At 54.9% G+C, this 18,908-nt stretch overlaps 1 protein-coding gene across 1 annotated transcript in view; it reads left to right on the top strand.

Annotated features, from left to right (window-relative positions):
* SHANK2 (SH3 and multiple ankyrin repeat domains 2) overlaps window positions 1-18,908 on the top strand; it is a 480,608-nt gene that overhangs the window by 67,825 nt on the left and 393,875 nt on the right. Inside the window, exons 4-6 of the mRNA XM_035013495.1 lie at window positions 5,669-5,872; window positions 8,869-8,940; window positions 11,109-11,217. Of these exons, the coding sequence (XP_034869386.1) occupies window positions 5,669-5,872; window positions 8,869-8,940; window positions 11,109-11,217 (385 nt within the window). The remainder of the gene's footprint in view (window positions 1-5,668; window positions 5,873-8,868; window positions 8,941-11,108; window positions 11,218-18,908) is intronic.

Here is an 18,908-nt window from a genome sequence, read left to right as displayed (position 1 = left end):
GCATGCCGGAGAATTGCTGAGAGTGGTCTAGCATTGCTGGAATGTGGATGTGTGTGTGTTTCTGTGTGTGTGTGTGTGTGTGTGTGGAGGGGCATATGTGTATGGGGTTGGGGCAAGGGCAGAGGGGGGCATTGATAGGCAGGACATGTCCTGACAAGGAGGTGGGGTCCAGACCAGAGTCATTCCTTCCCTGTGTCCCTTGGGGGGGAGGTGCAGGCCTGGAGCCCCCAGGCATGTGGAGTGATTGAATCACAAGGGGACACAGGTGACGGGACTGGGGTGAAGTTGCATGGTTCTGAGAGGTATGCAGGTGAGCTCTGTGCAGGAGCTGCTGGAGTAACCCAGGTGAGATAGGATGGGGGCCTGCTGAGCAGTGGTGGGGGCACAGATGGGGACTCAAGCATTCAAGGCCATAGATTAACCTAGGCTGATCTAGAAGGTGCAGACCAGAGAGGAGTCAGGAGCATCTCCCGGGTTTCTGGAATAGGAGGTGGTCCCACCGTTGAGATTCAGAAGGAGGGTGAGGATAGAAAGGGTGGGGGAATAGGGCAGAGGTAGAGGTGTGGCTGGGGGTCAGTTTGGGGTGGGTCGGGTTGTTAGGTTGGGTGTCAGCAACAGTGGACACTTGAGTGACTGATTTGTCCGTTGGTGTCTAATTCCCCGTGTGTTTACCTGACCTGTGTGCTTAGGTTCACAGTCGGCGTGTTCCTTTGTATTAAATGCCCTGTTAGAGTAACCATTCCACCATTTTCAGGCTGAGGAGCTGGCTCCGAGTTTTATGTCAGTCGTGAATTCATACTGGGTAAAAATCTTTGTTGCTCTTCCGAGGGCCCTCAAAGTCCGGCCATAGGCGGAAGAAGACCATAGCTCTCCTCTGCTTTTTCCAGAGACGCAGCCATGGTTTACGTCCGTGGCGCCATGCGCTGCGCCATCACGTTACGTGGCGCCATGCACCAGCCGGCCCAGCGCTTTGTCACTTTGTCTATTTTTCTAAAAGCTACCTCAGAAGCTAGATTTTACTTCTTTGAAAACAATTATTTAGAATCTCCCAAATTTTGTCCTTTGTTATGGAGATTAAACTGTTTCTCCCTTGTAGCTGTCAATGTTCAGCATTGGGGCAAATTAACAGGTAATTGGAAACTTGGAACAAAGGCAGTGTCTCCCTGATCCACAAGAGAGCCGAACGTAAGTTCTCAGTGACTGTCAAGTATCTTATAATCTGAGGGTGGCCAGGTGTGTATGGAGAGGAAGTAATGCATCAGTTAAATCATGAGGACTCAGGAGCCGGGCAGACTCGACTTGGGTTTGCCCTGAATCTGCAACACTTTCCAGGCATGTGGCTTTGGGGTAGTTTTGTGAGAATCTGAGGCTCTGCTTCCCCATCTGGGAATAATGATAATAATGATTGTTTTTATATTAATAGTAATAGTCATATTTGTTAAATGTAAATATATATTACATGCATTGTATTCATTACATATAAATACATAATTATGCAATTACAATTATATATACAGCAACAGTAATAATGACAATACTGTTCATTCATGGTTGTGGTGAAGGTAAATACAGTTAGTATAGTTCTTGGCATATTAGGATTCAGTAAACATTAACCACAGCTGAATCACCATCACCACCATCATCACCTTCACCATCACCACTTTCACCATCATCATCATCATCACCATCACCGTCATCACCATCATCATCTTCCTCACTGTCATCATCACCATCATCACCACCATCACCATCACCACCATCATTATCACCACTATAATCACCACCATCATCACCATCATCATCATCACCATCATCACCATCCTCGTCATCACCATCATCATCTTCCTCACTGTCATCATCATCGTCACCATCACCACTATCACCACCATCACCATCATCACCACCATCACCATCATCACCATCATCACCATCATCATCACCACCATCATCACCATCATCATCACCATCATCACCATCACCACCATCATCACCATCATCATCACCACCATCAATCACCATCATCACCATCATCACCATCACCATCATCATCATCACCATCATCATCACCATCATCATCACCACCATCATCACCATCATCATCATCACCACTATAATCACCACCATCATCACCGTACTCGTCATCATCACCACCATCATCATCATCACCACCATCATCACCATCACCATCATCATCATCACCATCACCACCATCATCACCATCATCATCACCGTACTCGTCATCATCACCACCACCATCATCATCACCATCATCACCACCATCACCATCATTGTCCTCTCCCACCAGGCTCTGAGCTCCTTAAGGGTCAAGACCCTTAGCCGCAGTGCTGGTACAGGACCCTTTATGCAGAAGACAGAAGCTAGAGGAGTAAAGGTGTTCCCTCAAGCAGCCCTTCAGGTCAGTGGCTGGGCTCTGGGATTCCTGACATTCTCTGCAATGTTCCGGTACTGTGTGAGTCCTCTTGCAGATTGCTTACCTGGGAGTACCTGTAACAGATTATGAAGAATACCCATCTCACCGCGCTGTAGGGAGACAGGAATATGGTACCATTTGCTCTTACTACTGCATCAGGTGAGAGTGGACTGCAGAAAGGTCACTTATGGTGGAAATTGTCGGTGCTCTACCTGCCAGACTCGCCACTTCTCCCAGATCTGTCCCCTGCTGATCCTGCGCTGAGCCTGCCACGTGAAATGCCCATCCCAAACTCTCACGTGGCTTTTCGTTTGAGGGCATGGTCCCGGGTGTGCATGCCCTCCCAGGAGCCCTGACTTACTCCTCCCTCGGGGCATCCTCGGGGGCTCGTTGCACATTTGTTTTCCACTTTTCCATCCCATCACCGCCTCAAACATGGCCTAGAGCTGGCTTGCTCATTGTAGTTTTGTGGCTTCCAGCTGTCATCCACTGATTGGATCACCCATGTCAGGACTGTTCTTGCAGTGGGCTCTGCCTGAGGAGGGTGCTGGGTAAGGAAGGGGGTTGAAGAGGGGTAGGTGAGCAAGGGAAGCCGGATTTGTCCGGTGCCTTCTGCACTGGCTGCACCGTGGTTTTCTGGTGGCAGGTGTGAGCACGCAGGGAGCACCCATTGTACATGGAAGGAAAGGGCTTACCAGGGAGCAGGGTGCTCAGACCTCCCAGCTCTCCTCCAAGAGGATGGTGGGCATGATGCAGCTTTCTACATGTTAGTTCCTGGGGCCACTGCAACCCGCTCCTGCAGACGGGGCTTAAACCACAGACATTGTCTCCTGGTCCCGGAGGCTGGAGTCTGAGATCCGGACGTGGGCAGCACTGGGTCCTCCCTGAGGCTGGGAGGGAGCGTCTGGGCCAGGCCTCTGCCCCAGCTGCTGGCAGTCTGCCGGCGATCCGTGGCGCTCCTTGACGTGTACATGCACGCTTCCGTCTCTGCCTTCATCTTCACGTGGCATGTGCACATCTGTGTCCAAGTTTCCCTTGTTCGTAAGGACACAGTCATGGTGGATTGGGGCCCACCCTACTCTGTTATGACCTCATTTTGATGACGTCTGCCAAGACCCTACTTCCAAATAAATTACATGCACAGATAAAGGTGGTTAGGTTATCAGCGTGTTGCAGGACACAGTCAACCCCCAATGGCGTGGATTATTTACGTTCTCTCTGACCCTGACAATAGCCCTGCGAGCTAGGTACGTGTAGGTGCCGTGATTTTCATCCTGGGAATGGGGACTGCTGGGCTGGTGGGTTCGCCCAGGATCACAAGGTTAGTGTGAGCAGTCGGGCTGTAAGCGCCTTTCTGACCGCTGAGCTCCTGCTCCTTCTGGAAGTTTCTGAATGGGGCCTTCTTGATGTTTCTTAGAGCGGGATGGTTCTTCATTGTGCAGGGCTGGCCCTCCCAGGACACAGACTCCGCATCCCTGGCTCTGCCCAAAGTGGGGTGGGCACTCTGTGATCACCCACGATCACCTGCGATCACATGGGTCCCTTGGGAGCAGGTCCCAGCCTGCGCTCCGCTCTGCGTTCACCCGCTGGTAGTCCCTTTGCTGCGGCTGCCGTGTGGGGGCCCCAGGCCTTCCTAGGGTGCTGGTATCCAAGGGAATTTGAGTTGGGTGTCTGTGTGGTTGGAACCGGAGGCCAGTGGGGACTCCCGAAACAGAAAGTGGCGAGTTATCACTGCCCCCACCTGGTCAGTCGGGCAGATCTAGTTTGTTGTGCCGGAGTTTCCCGATACTCTCCTCACTCAGCCAGGGCTGGGCGGGGCTGCGGGTAGTCATGAAGCGTCTCTGAAGCGAGCATCCGGCCCCCACCCAGCCTGGTAGCCCCAGGAGGAGCTCTGAGGTTACCCCTGAATTCAGCCTTTGACATTGGTGAGGGACAGACGGAGCATTCATGCCTGCCAGGTCAGGTTTCCTGGGCCGAACTGCTGAACGCTCCTCATTGTTGAGAGCAGTTAGCTTCCCGGAGGCTCAGGCTCAGGACCCACGGAGGAGGGCCTCTGCATTCCTGGGCGTGCAGAACCCCCAGGAGACAGTTGGTCCTAGCCTCCTGTCCTTTCTGAAGGTTTTTGCGGTGACAAAGCAAGCCCTTGAGCTCCTGCTGATGGCTATTCAATAGAACATAATTTTAATTCAATAGAAAACGAGAAAGCTCTGTTAGAAGCAGATGTGACCTGGTGTATGTGTTTTGTGGCTTATTGAACTCTCACAGAAGGGACCTGGGAGCATGGCCAAGGCACGGCCTTCAGGTTCTTAGTGGCACTGCTAGGTTTTTGAAAAGTGTTTGTGATTGATTTGCAGGCACAGTCTACACTATTGAAAAATGAGCTTTTGGGGCACCTGGGTGGCTCAGTCAGTTAAACGTCTGCCTTTGGCTCAGGTCATGATCCCCAAGTCCCGAAATCAAGCCCCATATCGGGCTCTCTGCTCAGCGGGGAGCCTGCTTCTCCCTCTCCCTCTGCGCCTCCCCACCCAGCTCATGCTCTCTCTCGCTCTCACTCATTCGCTCTCTAAAATAAAGAAAATCTTTAAAAATTGCTCTTGTGGCAACTGATGGGATTTTTAAATCACACTGTGTTTCACTGTTGCCTTCCTCTCTGCTTTGGGAGGGGTGGGCTCGGTGTCCCAGGGCTGTTACGTTCAGAGCCCATGTGGGCAAGCAGATGCTTGCCGCGGACGTTCCTATCCGAGAGGTCAGGAGCGGAGAGCTCTGTCCGTACCTGAGATGTCGAAGTGCCGCCTATGTGAAGATTAAATCATGCTGTAATTTGCTTGAGCCGCGGTCCTCACAGTGTGCTTCCCTGAGTTCACGCTCGTGAGAAGTGTAGCAGGGGGCCCGACCGGACCTGCTGCCCCAGGTGCTCTGTTGGGTGGGGGTGGGGGGGGTCGGCACTGTTGCCATGGCGCTGGGATTGGAGAAGCTCCACGCAGGGGCAGGAGCAGCCCAAGGCAGTAAAAACACCACAGATGCCACGGGGGTCTGAGTCAAGGCCACTGAAGCCCACGGTTCCGTCCCCGCCATTCTCCTTTTGTATTTACTCAGGGTTTCCGTCCAGGCGACATCCTGGAACGCTGGGGGTCCCGCCGCGCAGAGGACCTGGATGGAAACACCTGGACATCTCTGGCTGCGTGCCGGGTGGGCGTGGGCTGTGCCACTGACCAGGTGTCTTGTCCTTCCCCGCAGAAGTGCATCCGGTTTAACCCGGACGCCACCGTGTGGGTTGCGAAGCAGCGGATTCTGTGCTCCTTGACCCAGAGCCTGAAGGACGTCCTGAACTACGGGCTGTTCCAGCCAGCCAGCAACGGGCGGGACGGGAAATTCCTGGACGAGGAGCGGCTCCTGCGCGAGTACCCGCAGCCTGTGGGCAAGGGCGTCCCCTCCCTGGAGGTACTGCCTGCTGCCTCGTGGCCTGGTCACGGGGTGGGGGGCGGGAGGACTTCACGGAACTCCAGATTTGATTTGGATTGGGAAATGACCCCCACATGAAAAGTGAGCTTGGGGTCTTGAGGTGGCCCTTAGTTTTGGGAATTTCAGACACCTGCACGGTTTCCGACACCTTTGGTTCCTTACTGTGGATTGGATGAATCTGTTGGGGAGAAATCTTGGGATGCGCACACGAGAGGTCTGACTCAGGCTCACGTCACCGGGACCTGCGGGTCTGGGGGTGCAGGATGGGGCTTGTGTCTGCCTCCCTGACTCGGTCTTCCTGCCCTGGGGTGTGGGGTGGCCAGGGGCCGTCCAGCTTTGACCCAAAGCATGACTTCCAGCTTCTTGCCGGGGAATGACCAGGGGGCCCGGACCTGCCGTGGCCGTGGGCCTGCCGTGTGATGGGTCAGTGTGCAAGCTGGGCACCCAGATGCACTTCCATGTACGTGTGACATCAGTCCCTGCTGCTCTGGCCCCCGGCTGGCTGCATCCCCAGGTTCACACAGGTCTTGCCCCGTGACGTATGAGACCGCCATGCGAGCGGCTTTTTTCATGTTGCATGGCGGGACTGGGAGCGGCGGGTGAGGACGCTCACCTCAGCCCCATCAGACAGGGAGACGCCGCATGTCCGGAAGCGTAGCGGGTCCTTCAGCAACCTCAGTGTGTTCTACAGCATTCGCAGTGAGGAGATCATTCTGAGGTCAGGAGATCAAGAACTAAGGCTGGATCTCATCTGCACATTTCTAAGCCTGATAGTGACATTGAGGCTGAGGTTTGGGGATCCCCATGTAGACGGAGCAGTTATCAGCCTGGAGGGAGGGGTTTTGGTGGAGGAAAAGATGGGGTGCCACTTGGCGTCCTGTGGCTCCCTGTTCTGACCTCAGTTTGCTCATCCATAAAACGGGTATCCATTGGAAAAAAATCCCTTGTTGGGGGCCTAGGTACCAGACGCTTTCTAAGCATGTTCACCAGGCACAAGGTGTCAGGGTTCTTGTCTTACGGAGCTGACACTCGAGTGGGAGGTGACAGACTGGGAACAGTAAATGAACGGTTCATTTCAGGGACTGGTGATTTCCGTAATGACAGTGAAGCCCGGCGAGAAGACCGGGACGTCCAGAGCCTCCACTTGATCCGGGAGGCTGTTGGAGGAGGCGACTCTGGCTGGTCCCCACTCACCCCTGAGAACCGAATGGGAGGGTGTGGGGATGCACAGTAACCTGGGCAGGGTGCTGCTGCTGTTTCTAGAAGGACAGGCACACGCATTCGCCCCCCCAGTGTCCTGTCTGGCCACTTGTGTCCCAGGAGCCGAGCTGAGAGATGTGCGGGGGAGCATCTCTGCTCCTGCGTGTGCATTGCCCCACAGGGGGCTTGGTCCAGTCCTGGGAGCTGTGCAGCCTGAGTCCTCCACCCAGCCTCTCTGGGCCTCGGGTTCCCAGCTTTGAAATCGGGGGAGCGTGAGTCGTGCCTGCTCAGGGGGCCTAAGGCTCCAGCCAGGTGCTCCATGCACGAGCTGGTGAACTCCTTGCTGTGAGAGACCCGATGTACCTCCACGTAGCCAGCTCCTTGCGCCTCTGTCCCGCCAGGTGACCCTCGGTGCAGAGTGAGATGGGCCTGGCGCTCCACACATCAGGGGCGGGCATGGCCATGAGCTCTTTGCCTCCGAGAATTTCCGTAGAATACGGTTGGCTGCCTAGGAAACATGGAGGAAACAGCAGGAAAGGGTTTGCCTTCCAGGGCCTGCATCCCTCTGCGGCCACGAGCTGGAAATGCTGGTGACTCTGGAAACAGACATCCTCCTCCGAGCACTTCCTGTCCTGCCAAGAGGCGGTAGCATTCCTAGTGTATTTTTTTTTAAAAGATTTTATTTAGTTATTCATGAGAGGCAGAGAGAGAGAGGGAGGCAGAGGGAGGGAAGAAGCAGACTCCCCGCTGAGCAGGGAGCCTGATGCGGGGCTCGATCCCAGGACCCTGACACCATGACCTAAGCCAAAGGCAGACGCTCAGTGTCTGAACCACCCAGGCGCCCCAGCCCTAGTGTATTTTTATAACCAGAAGTCCATGAGACTTGGACTCCATTAGACTTGTCAGCTAGTGAGCCCCCACCTCTCCCGACGTCACTACCGGGGACTCCTGAAATCTCAGAGGTTTGATGGGGGAAGACAAGGGGGACAAGGGGCTCCCTGCAGCCCAGGGCACTGGGCGCACAGACAGATCAGGAAGCTGAGTCTCAGATGGGGGGAGTGTCCGGCCAAAGCTGGTGGGACGCTGCCGAGGCTGGACTCGGAGCAGATGTCTCAGCTGGGAATCTTAGTGAGTGCAAATCCTGACCCCCACCCCAGCCTTCAGTCGTGTCCCTCGAAGGGGTGGGGGCCCCTGGGCGGGGTATCAGTTGTAGGTGCTGGGGTTCAAGGCCGACTGACACCTGTAGGTTCCTCTTGGGCACTGACTGCCTCGGAGCGAAATGTGTAGTTTCGGGCTCAGAGGAGGCGCTGTGTTTGAGGGACTGAACGTCGCCGAGAGTCCCCGGGTGGGGGGCGGAGGCGGAGGCGGCAGCGGGGACGCTGGCTTCACCAGGCCGGCTTCATAGGGGTGGGCGTGGAAGACTCGTCCTGGTTTGTTGACGGGGCCACGCGCACGGCCCTGAGGACCGCGATCAGGGCTCATGAGAGGAGCGCCGGCCGTGGCTTCTCCGTGGGAGGATTTGACTCCTCCGTCCCCTCAGGTTGCTCTGGTTTCTTTCCCTGGCTTTTCAGCCACGTGGCCGCGGGCCTTCCCAGGTGCGATTCCTGCGCTGTCAGGGTCTGCAGTAGGAACACGGTGAGTTTACCTGACGTGGGAGGAGTTTGCTGTGGGCCCCCAGCCTTCCGCGAAGTCGCTGAGGACAAGGCCGTGTTTCCGTGGAGTACTCTGTGACGTAGTCACGTGTCTTCTCTTTTCCTGTTTCCGTTTCTGTGCAGTTTCGATACAAGAAGCGCGTGTATAAGCAATCCAATCTGGACGAGAAGCAGTTGGCCAAGCTGCACACAAAGGTAGGCGGGGATGGCTGGTTTTCACACGACAGCCTCATGTCTCGTATGTGGTGTTCTGTCTCTGCAGGTCAGGGGAGCTCCTGGGGCACCCTGCTCCTCTTCCTGGGGGGCACCCTCTCACCCCCTGGGCACCTGCCGCGTGCACATCGTGGTGGGCGGGCCCGGGATGTGCAGGGGCACCGGGATGCCTCTCTCCATCACTCCCCGAGGCCCACCTGGCTGCTCGGGGGCAGGGGTGCTCCGTGAAGCCGGTGGGAGCTCGGGCAGGGGTGCATGAGGTTTCCTCAAGGGCGGGGCTCTGGAACAGGCTGGGTTCGGATATGTGCATGGTAGCGAAGGTGCACGCCTTGCCTGGGCACGGGTGTCCTCTTTGGGCGTGGCCCACGTGGGCCTGACTAAAGCACGTGAATGAACACGCACTCCCGGGTGCCCAGCAGAGCCCCCGGACTTGGCCATGCTCTCCTGGGTGACGAAAACATGCTGGGTGACAACTTGCACGTGGACAGCCTCAGAGGGGACGCTGCTGTGTGCACGTCCCCGCCTGGGTGTTTCTGGGAGGAGGGGAAGCCCTTCTCTTTGAGTCACCACTGCTGACAGACAGGACACATTAAACCGGAGCGATTAAAGAGCTGTTTACACAAACCGCAGGGAGGTGAGTCCCGCCCGTGGCCGTGGCCGTGGCCGGCAGCGGCGGGAAGGAGAGGGTTGAGGTCAAGAGCCATGGGCTGCGGTCCATGAGCGTTGGCTTCCTGGCTGGACTTGCGGCAGGAACTCCTGCCCTCTGTCGGGGTCGCTGTGCGTGTCCACGGGCAGGAACTCCTGCCCTTTGTCGGGGTGCTGGGGCTGGAGCGTGGTCGCACCCACGTTAGCGCCGAGGAGGATTCTCGAGGATATGGCACACAGGGAAAGGCCGTGTCGGGAACTGTGTGGACACTGCCCGTGGCTCACCCTGGTGCTGCCCAGGTGAGCTTACCTGGTGCTGTGAGCCCACAGCAGATGTTCGCAACCAGTGGGCTCCCCTGCCTTTTGTTCTGTCCCCCATTTGTATCACAACGGGTGCGTGGATCTTTATTGTGCTCAACGGGTTATGATGCACCATTATTTATTAATGTGCTCAAGTTGTCCAGAGGTGGCCGGTGGCGGCCCTTCTGCCTGGCTCCCTGCCCTCTGGTGTGGCCCCACCGTCCTCTGAGTACTGACAGCTTCGTGGCACAACTAATGCTTCGGGTCCTCGTGCACATTCCCGCCCAGCCCTGGAATCCGCCTGGGGGGTGGTGTTTCAACCCCAGGGTCTGCAAGCTTCTAGTTTTTTTTTGATGACCTTTTAAAGTATAGATAAAAATGTGTTTCTTGGATTTTAAAAAAATCAATTATTAAAATGTTTCCACAAGTGTGTCTTGTGTCTTTGGGTATTTGTTAATTTTGGCTCTGGAATGTAGGTAGAGTGTGCAGGTGGAGATCCAGCCTGTGTCAAGAGTTCGCTTCTTCAGATGGAGGCAGACGCGATACCGTGGTTATCCTCGGGAGGCTGGGGCTGTCTGCTCCATGGCAGGAAATCATGATTTCTGTTACAGACAAGGCCGGGCTAAGCTGGAGAAACGTCCCTCCCCACCGGGGTTGACCCACGGATCGTTTTGACCCCACGGGAAGTGACTGTCTCTTCACCTTGAATTGCTTTGTGACCAGGCATCCCTGTTTCTGTCCACGTAGTCACAGGGTTCACCAGAAAGCGGATTAGCGGGGCGAGAGGCTCCCCTATCTGCTCTCCATTGCAGCTGCTGCTTAAGAGATTAGACCGCACAAATGTCAATCCTCGGGCCTCGCTCCCCGGAGGTGGGAGTCTGAAGCTCTGGGGTGGACGCTGGACACTGTAGTTTATCAAAGTGGTCCAGGGCTCATCCTTTCAGAAGTGAAGGAACGTCCCGTGGCTCTTGGCACGGATGTGAAAGGCGAGAGAGTTCTAGAACCTTCATCCAGGACAGGCTGGTTACATTGCCCGGTGTTGGACTCCACGCTTGGCGCTGGGGCTCCAGATGCAGCGAGCCCCTGCCTGGCGGGTCTGCCGTGCCCCGTGCAGGGACGGCTCCCTCTGCAGACTGCAGTGCACCCTGTAATGAGCCTTCCTGGGACCTGTAAAGGCATTTCTGTTTTTTTATTTTTCCCCTTAGACCAATCTGAAGAAATTCATGGACCACATTCAGCACCGTTCAGTGGAGAAGATCGTCAAAATGCTGGAACGAGGCCTGGATCCGAATTTCCATGACCTGGACACTGGAGGTGGGTCCTGGGTGGGGGAGGACTCCGGTAAGCCTCGCGGAAGCACGGGCGCAGTCCAAAAATGCGCTTACACGCGCACGCCTTGCTCCCCCTGTTGGAAACCCACCTCCTTACGCATGTGGGCTGCTCATCATTCGTGGGTCAGAACAGCACAGAGCTTCCCGAACTCAGCGCCCGCGACCGTGGGGCTGGACAATTTCTTCTTCTTTAAACAATTCCAAATGAGTGGTGACTTTTATTTCATCTTCCCTCCCCCGTAGTTCTATTGAGATATAGCAGATCTGTAACACCGTGTTAGTTTCAGGCTGGGGCTCGGGGTTGGATACTTGGATACTTGGTTACATTGTGCACTGAGGACCGCAAGTCTGGTTAGCACGGGTCAGCACAGAGTTACAGTTGTGATGAGAACTTCTAAGATCTGCTTTCTCAGCTGGGACTGGAAGTTTGTACCGTTGGCCACCTGCATGCTGACCCCACCCCGCCTCCGGCAGCCAGCAGTCTGCTCTGTGTTTTGGGGGTTGGTGCTTTTTTGGATTCGGTGTGTAAGCGGTATCATGTGGTGTCTTAGTTCACTTCGCACGGTGCCCTCGAGGTCCATCCATGCTGTCCTAGTGGTGGAGGATCTCCTTCCTTTTTGTGGTGGGATCGTACTCCATTGTGGGGCTGGACGGCTGTCTGTGGGGGGGCTGTGTCCTGGGTTGTAGGATGTTTACAGCCTTGTTGGCCTCCACCCCAGGCACTAGTCGCACCCCGAGCTGTGACAGCCAGACTGTGTGCTGACATTGCCCGGTGTCCCCTGGGGCAGAGCGCAGTCCCCGGCTGAGAGCCTGTGCAGTGGGACACGGCGAGCTGGGCTGGCCGAGAGGGCTCAGGTAGTCTTCATGGCACCTGGGGGCGTTTGTCCCCCTAGGTTGGTCACCCCAGGCTGGAGAGCGTTCCCCTTGGACTCAGTCCCTGTGGCGCCCCCTCCCCCACTCCTGGTGACTGGCCAGCTCTGTGCCTGGACCACTGTCACCTACATGAGTTACCGAGCCCACGGCAGGTGCAGGTGTCAGCTCAAGAACAAAGCTTTCTCATCATCGCTAGGGGCTCCTCTGACCCCTGGAGCTGGGGCAGGACCCCACCTGTGCCCATCCAGCCGTGCCCGTGCCCGCCCAGCACACGCTGTGGTGCCGTGATCCGTGATCACCGCTCACGCGTGTGTCTCCGCAATTTAACTTCTGACCACAGCTTCAGTGCCTGAGATGAGGGGAGATGGACATGTGGCAAGGGGGGACACAGAGGGCACACGTGGCTGGGTCACGGAGGGAACACGTGGAGAGGTTGTGTGTCTGTGGTTTCCTCCTTGGGCCAGCCTTTTACCTGGGGACCCATTTGCCTCCCTCCCGAAGCCAACACCCCAAGAAGCCATCACATGTCTGAGACAGCCATGAGTGTGGGACGGCAACCACGGGAGGTGAGCGCTCCCAGGTTGCAGTCCGGGGAGGTGCCCCAGCCGCGGAGGGTCGGGGGAGAACGGCAGCGTGAGGTGCTCCGTGATGACGGTACCTGTGGGCCGGGAACATCGGGGTATCCACCAGCAGTGTGTGTTTCGTGTCTCACACGTGGAGTGTCGTCCATCAGAAAGGTCCTGTCATGTTAGCAGCACAACGGGATCTCAAGGTGTTTTCTCCTTGTTTTGGACCCACAGGGATGACCCGTGGTTGGCTCTCATGGGCTGCATCCAGACAACAGGTCATGTGACCGACCTGTCCCGAATCTTCTGGGATGGCCTGGGTTTTCACACTGAAAGTCCCACGTTTGGAAGTCTCCTTGGTCCCAGACAAACTGGCACAGTCGGTCACCCTAAGCGTGACCAGGGCCCTTAATAATTGCAGCTTTGGTTACAGGACCTGTTAGGGTCCAGTGATGTGTCAAGGGCCCGAGGTTGGGGAAGCAGCCCTTTCGGCTTGAGGGATGCACAGGAGGTAAAGAAATCTCCATGGAACAACCTGTCAATGGGAACAAAGCAGCCTGTGATTACAGCTAACCATCTGGTGCCTAGTCTAGTGGAAATTTTAATAAGTGATGGCAAAAGTTGTATGAAGACATAAAGCCTCACCCACCGGGGTCTCGAGGCACATCTCCTGCTTTGACTGGAACCTCTGGGACAAGACGCGTGGTGTTCTGAGCCCCGAGGAAGGAAATAAAACTAACAATCTGAGCGAAAATTAGTTTAATGCTTTTATTTCATGCTGTGTTCCCAAACTTGCAAGAAGCCCAGGCACAACAAAGGCAGGGTGTTAATAAAGCCAGAAACATCTTTCAACTCTTAGCACGTATTGAGAAGTAAAAAACAGAATTTTCATTGATTGAGTGGATCTCACCGGGCACCTGTGATGTGTCTGGACTTCACTTAGGAGATCCAATTACGCAGTTCGTTTCCAGGGCGGTGGTAGCTCATCAGCTTGTCAGGCTGCTATTTGTCATCTGTGCCGAGACGTGCCCTGCGCCTCCACGTGTCACTGCAGCCCGGCTCCCGGGAGCCCCTCCTGGCTCCCACACGGCCCAATTAGAAGCTTCCGTGGACACTCTGGATCCCCAGACACTGAAGCAGCGCCCCCTCCGAGCCTTGGCTTTGAGAACAGAAGGGGCTTCTTGGATGGGTAAACAGGAGAGGGGCAATTTGAGCAGACATGATTCTGGAACCTCGTAAACGTCAGTGTGCAGAGGGTGGGAGACAGACAGATGAGGTCTGCGGGAAGACTGTCCCCCCCCCCCCCGCCCCACGGAGGGGGTCCAGGTGCATTGGTCTGGTCAGACGCACTTCCTGGTACAGAGAGGCTTGTCTGGAAGTGGGAGCTCAGGTAGAATATCCAATTATTTCAGGGTCATGTTTCAGTAAGGGTCTAGGTGACCCATTAAGGTGCACGTAGCCGAGGAGGATGCAGCACTGTCAAGCAAGTAAGGAATTGGGGTGAGCACAGGGGCAAGGGCCCGCAGGAGGGGCCCTGGGCTTTGGGACATCTGCCAGGGCTGGCCAGGGGCGGAGGAGGTCATTCTGGCACTCCTCACAGCGACCCATGTCACGACGTGCACACGTGGCCATACACATGGCCATGGGCAAAGGCCCTGTGGTCAGGAGCATCTCCTCAGGGGGCCAGCTGGGGACGGGTCAGCAGCAGCATTGTCCCATCAAACCATCACCTGCAGCACGAGCCTTGTGAGCCTTTAATGCCTACACAAGAACAACAGTGATGTTAGAGCAGTTTTTGATTTGCAGAATTATTATGAAGATATTCCAGAATGTTCCACCTGCACCCCGTAGCCCATTTTCACTGATTCCTGCCTTACCAGAGTAGGGTGCATTTTGTAATTAATGAACCAGTCCAGATAGGTTGCTATTAACTAAAGTGCATGCTTTCTTCATAGTTTATTAGTAGTTAATGTCCCTTTTCTGCCCCAGGAGCCCTCCTGGCACGCAGCTGTCTTGTCGCTGTAGAACCTTCTTCCTTGTGACAGTTTCTAGGGCTTTCCTTGTTTGTGCTGACCTTGGCCATTTTGGGAACTGGTCAGGCATTTTGTGGAATGTCCCCCTTATTGGCGTTTGCCTGGTGTGTGCATCGTGGTCAGACCAGGTTGTGGGTTTGGGGGGAGGACCCCAGGGTGAAACGCCCTCCCACCCCATCACGTCCAGGCTCGTGCTCCACACCGGACTTGTCCCCGTGACGGTGGCCTTGGTCACCTGGCTGGGGTGCGCATCAGGTCCCAGCTGTACGGTCCCTCTCTTTTCCCCTTTACGGACTGTCGTCTTTGGAAGGAAGCCACTAAGCACAGCCCACAGCCAACACATGGGGAGTTAAGTGCCATGTCCTCGAGGACAGAGTATCCACACATGTGACAGAATTCTGCACGGAGGTTTGCCTTTTCTCCCCCATTCATTTATTTACTCTAATACTCATTTACCCTCGGTTATTCCTATCCATGTGGACTGATGGGTATTCATGATCTGGGTCAGGACCCCATGCTTCATTTCATTGCTCCCACTGCTCCAGCTCTGGCCACTGGGAGCTCTTTCGGCTGGCTCCTGAGTCCCTTGGACAGACCCCATCAGTGTGGGTCATTAGTTTTTGACCCCTTGCTTACTTTCTGGTACTAGAAGGTGACCCAGGTTCATCCTGTGTATTTCTTGCTCAGACCTAGACTCCGCCAGTCGTCCAGGAGCCTGGTTCCTCTTACTGGAGAATGGTCGTAGGAACCAAGATCTGGGTGCTGGGTGTGCTCATTGCTGTTGGGTTGCACTCGCTTCCGGAGCAACAAACCGTGTGTGTGTGTGTGTACTGACTTGTGAATATGTGTGTATCTACAAATGCTTTTGTGTGTAACCATCTGTATCTGTATTCAGCTCAACGTGAGTGCATACTGAGGTCTCCAGTCTGATCCACGGCCACATGGATCCATGCAGTCCCTTCCCTGGCTAATCCATCACCTCCCCACCGATAGTGAGACACCTGGCTGCCACTCTCTGCCATCTGTTTATCTAGTTGTTCAATCCCAGGACCCGTGAATAGTGGTTTCACAGCTGTTGACCTGCACCACACATCAGAGGCCACTTTCTGAGCTGATAGGAGCACAGCGCTTACCTGGGTTTGCTTTGCCTTTTGTCTTGCAGACCACGCCCGTCCGGAAGGCACTTAATTCCCCTCACCTGCCCCCTGCTCCCTCCAGTGAGGCTGTTTCTTACATTTGTAATACAGTTCCAGTCTTGTCACATTCTGCATTCCAAACCAGGATCCCACAGTCTTCTCAATGAATTTTTAAAACTTCATTTAAAAATGTGCATGCATTGAGTTTTACTCTGTGTGCTGTGGAGTTTATGATTTTGACAGATGTTTGATTCCTGTGTTCACTGCACAGGGTCATAGAGAATCGCTTCATCACCTAAAACAATCTTCGGTGCTTTTTACCCATTCCACCCTGCCCATCTCTGCAACCCCTGGGACCACTGATCTGTTTACTTCCTGCATAGTTTTGTCTTTTCTGGAATGTCAGATAATTGGAATCAAGCAGTGTGGCTTTTTCAGGCTGGCTTCTTTTTCTTTCTTTCTTTTTTTTTTTTAAGACTATTTGAGAGAGAGAGAGCATGAGTCGGGGAGGAGCAGAGTGAGATGGACAAGTAGAGTCTATGCTGAGCGTGGAGCCCCATGTGGGGCTCGATCTCACAACCCTGAGATCATGACAGGAGCCGAAATCAAGAGTCGGCCGCGTAACTGCCTGAGACCCAGGCACCCCTGGACTGGCTTCTTTGATTTAGCAGGATGTATTCAAGATTTAGCCATATTTTCTTGTGGCTTGATAGCGCTTTCTTTTTCTCATTAATAGTAGTCCACTATATGGATGCCCCAGGTTTGTGTACCCGTCCCTATGGAAGGAGATCTTGGCTGCTTCCAGTTTGGGGCTATTATGAATAAAGCTGCTGTAAACTTTTGTGGGCAGGTTGAGGTGTGGATGTAAGTTTTCGCATCAGCTGGGTGAATACCAAGGAGGGCAGTTGCTGGAAGATACGGTAAAACATTTTTGTGGTTTTGTAAGAATCTGCCACAGTGCCCTCCGAAGCCGTGCACCGTTTTGCGTTCCCGCGAGCAGCGGATGGGGGCTCCTAGTGCTGGATGGGTGCTGTCAGCGTCCCGCATTGTATCTGTTCTAGTAGGTTTGTGGTGCTCTCTGCTCGTTCTGAGGCTTGCGTTTTTGCTTGCTCAAAGGGTCCCATCCTTTTCCAGTTCCTGATCTGGTAGGTCCTGTGTGTCTGCGTCAGACCGCGTGAATCCCCATGAGTCTCCCTCAGAAGAGAACCCCCGGCTGCCCACCCCCGTCCGGGAACAAGAACCGTCCACTTTTAACGTGTCCGACCTTGAAGCAATTCGCACGTGCCTCCTGCCTCCACGAGCCTGCGTGGATGGCCTAAGCCGGGAACCCGGCTGCAGGGCTGGGCCTGGTGCTGTGGGGAGCCCTGCCCGCGGGGTTCCCCAGGACAGGTCTGCCTGTTCTCCCCAAAACCGGCCACCCCTCCTCCTGGCAACAGAGGGTTGTGTCTGGAATAGGAGGCCCGTTCTTTTCCCGGCTTCTCCACACCTGCCTCCCTTCTGTGTCTTTCCTGTCGTTGAAGATTTCCTCACACGAAAGTGAGCCATGTCTGCTTCTGTTCACAAACCTCTATAACCAAGCACCTGCGTGGGGCCGTCTCCTCTCCAGCACGTGGTCTGGGAGAATGTCAGGAGGACGGTCGTGATTCTTCCATTCGTGGGAAATGGCAGGAAGCACAAGAACAATGCCTACCCCCAGCCCCAGCCCCCCAGTTCGTGGGCTCCTGTGAGAAGCAGTTGCCAGAATGTTCAGAGGGGCCGACCACTTGGGAAAAACTGCCACCACCCTCCTTACCTGCTTACTGGCGTCAGAGGCCTGTGGGTCGTTTGGATGAGTCTCATATGCTCACCTGGGCACTCGTCATGAGAAAGTGTCCACCTCGTCGACAGCCACGCACCAGAGAAGGTGCTGTGGATCTCGTTCTCTTCCGTGGTGGGGATGGGGTGTTAATCAGATATCCAAGTGGACTAGTCTAACAGACTGGAAGAGTCTGTGCTTTCTCATGATTTAACCCTGAAACGTTGAATGCAGACTAACGCTGGAGGCGCTGGTGTGTCCCCACAGAGCTGTCCATCCTGCAAAGGGCCTTCCAGGCCCACGGTCCCCGCCTGCCCTACTGTCTGTGGTAACTGGGCAGTGAGTAGCCCGGGCCCCACGCGCTCTGCAAGCAGATGCTGGGAGAGGAGGAGGGCTGAGCTTGTACATGACCCCTCAGCAGGTACGGCAGGTGGCGTGGTTGCTGCGGACGTGTCAGCTGGTGAGCTTGTGAGTAGTCAGAGGTCCTTAACCTGGAGGATGCGCCAGTCTTTTTATTATACAGAGGAGGTGCAGGGCGGAAACACCAAACTTTGTCTTCCTTTTAAAAACGTTTGTCTATGTCTATTTTGCAGCATATTCAATGTTAGTACCATAAGGCGTGTATAGTTTTTTATTAAAAATTTTATGAAGATGTAACTTACATCTTTGTGTTTTGTAAGGTTTTATTGAGATGCATTTTGCATACCACTAAATTTAGCCATTGGAAGTATACAATTCAATGGTTTTTTAAAGACCTGCTCAGAGTTGTACCATCGCCGCTGTCTTTAGGACACCCAGACAGGAGACCTCGTGCCCATCTGTGGTCACGCAGCAGCCCCCTCCCCGGCCCCCTCCCCGGCCCCTGGTCTACTTCTTGTCTCTGCGCATTTGCGTCTTCTGGGCGTTACAGAGAGATGGAGTTGCACAGTACGAGGTCCCTTGGGACTGGTTTCTCTCACTCAGCAGCATGGTGTCAGCATCTATTTAGGTGGGAGCGTGTGATGGTGCTGTGTCCCTTTTCGTGGCCAAGTGACGTTCCATTGGATGGGCCACTTTTGTTCATCCACTCATCAGTTGGGGCCGCTTGGGCTGTTCACACTTCTTGGCTGCTGTGGACGCGTGTTTTTATCCTTCTCGTGCACGCACCCGGGGGACCGCTGGGCCCTGCGGTAACTCCGTGTTGAACCTTTTGAGAAGCTGCCAGATTGTTTTCCAGCGTGGCTGCACCCTTTGGCATCCCACCCATGGTGCGTGGGTGGTCCAAGTCCTCC

The sequence above is a fragment of the Mirounga leonina genome, unplaced genomic scaffold (genome assembly GCF_011800145.1).
Source record: "Mirounga leonina isolate KUSES-001 unplaced genomic scaffold, KU_Mleo_1.0 Mir_166, whole genome shotgun sequence".
Lineage (NCBI taxonomy): Eukaryota > Metazoa > Chordata > Mammalia > Carnivora > Phocidae > Mirounga > Mirounga leonina.
The sequence above is the reverse complement of the archived record's forward strand: the minus strand, read 5'-3'. Positions and strand labels throughout refer to the sequence as shown.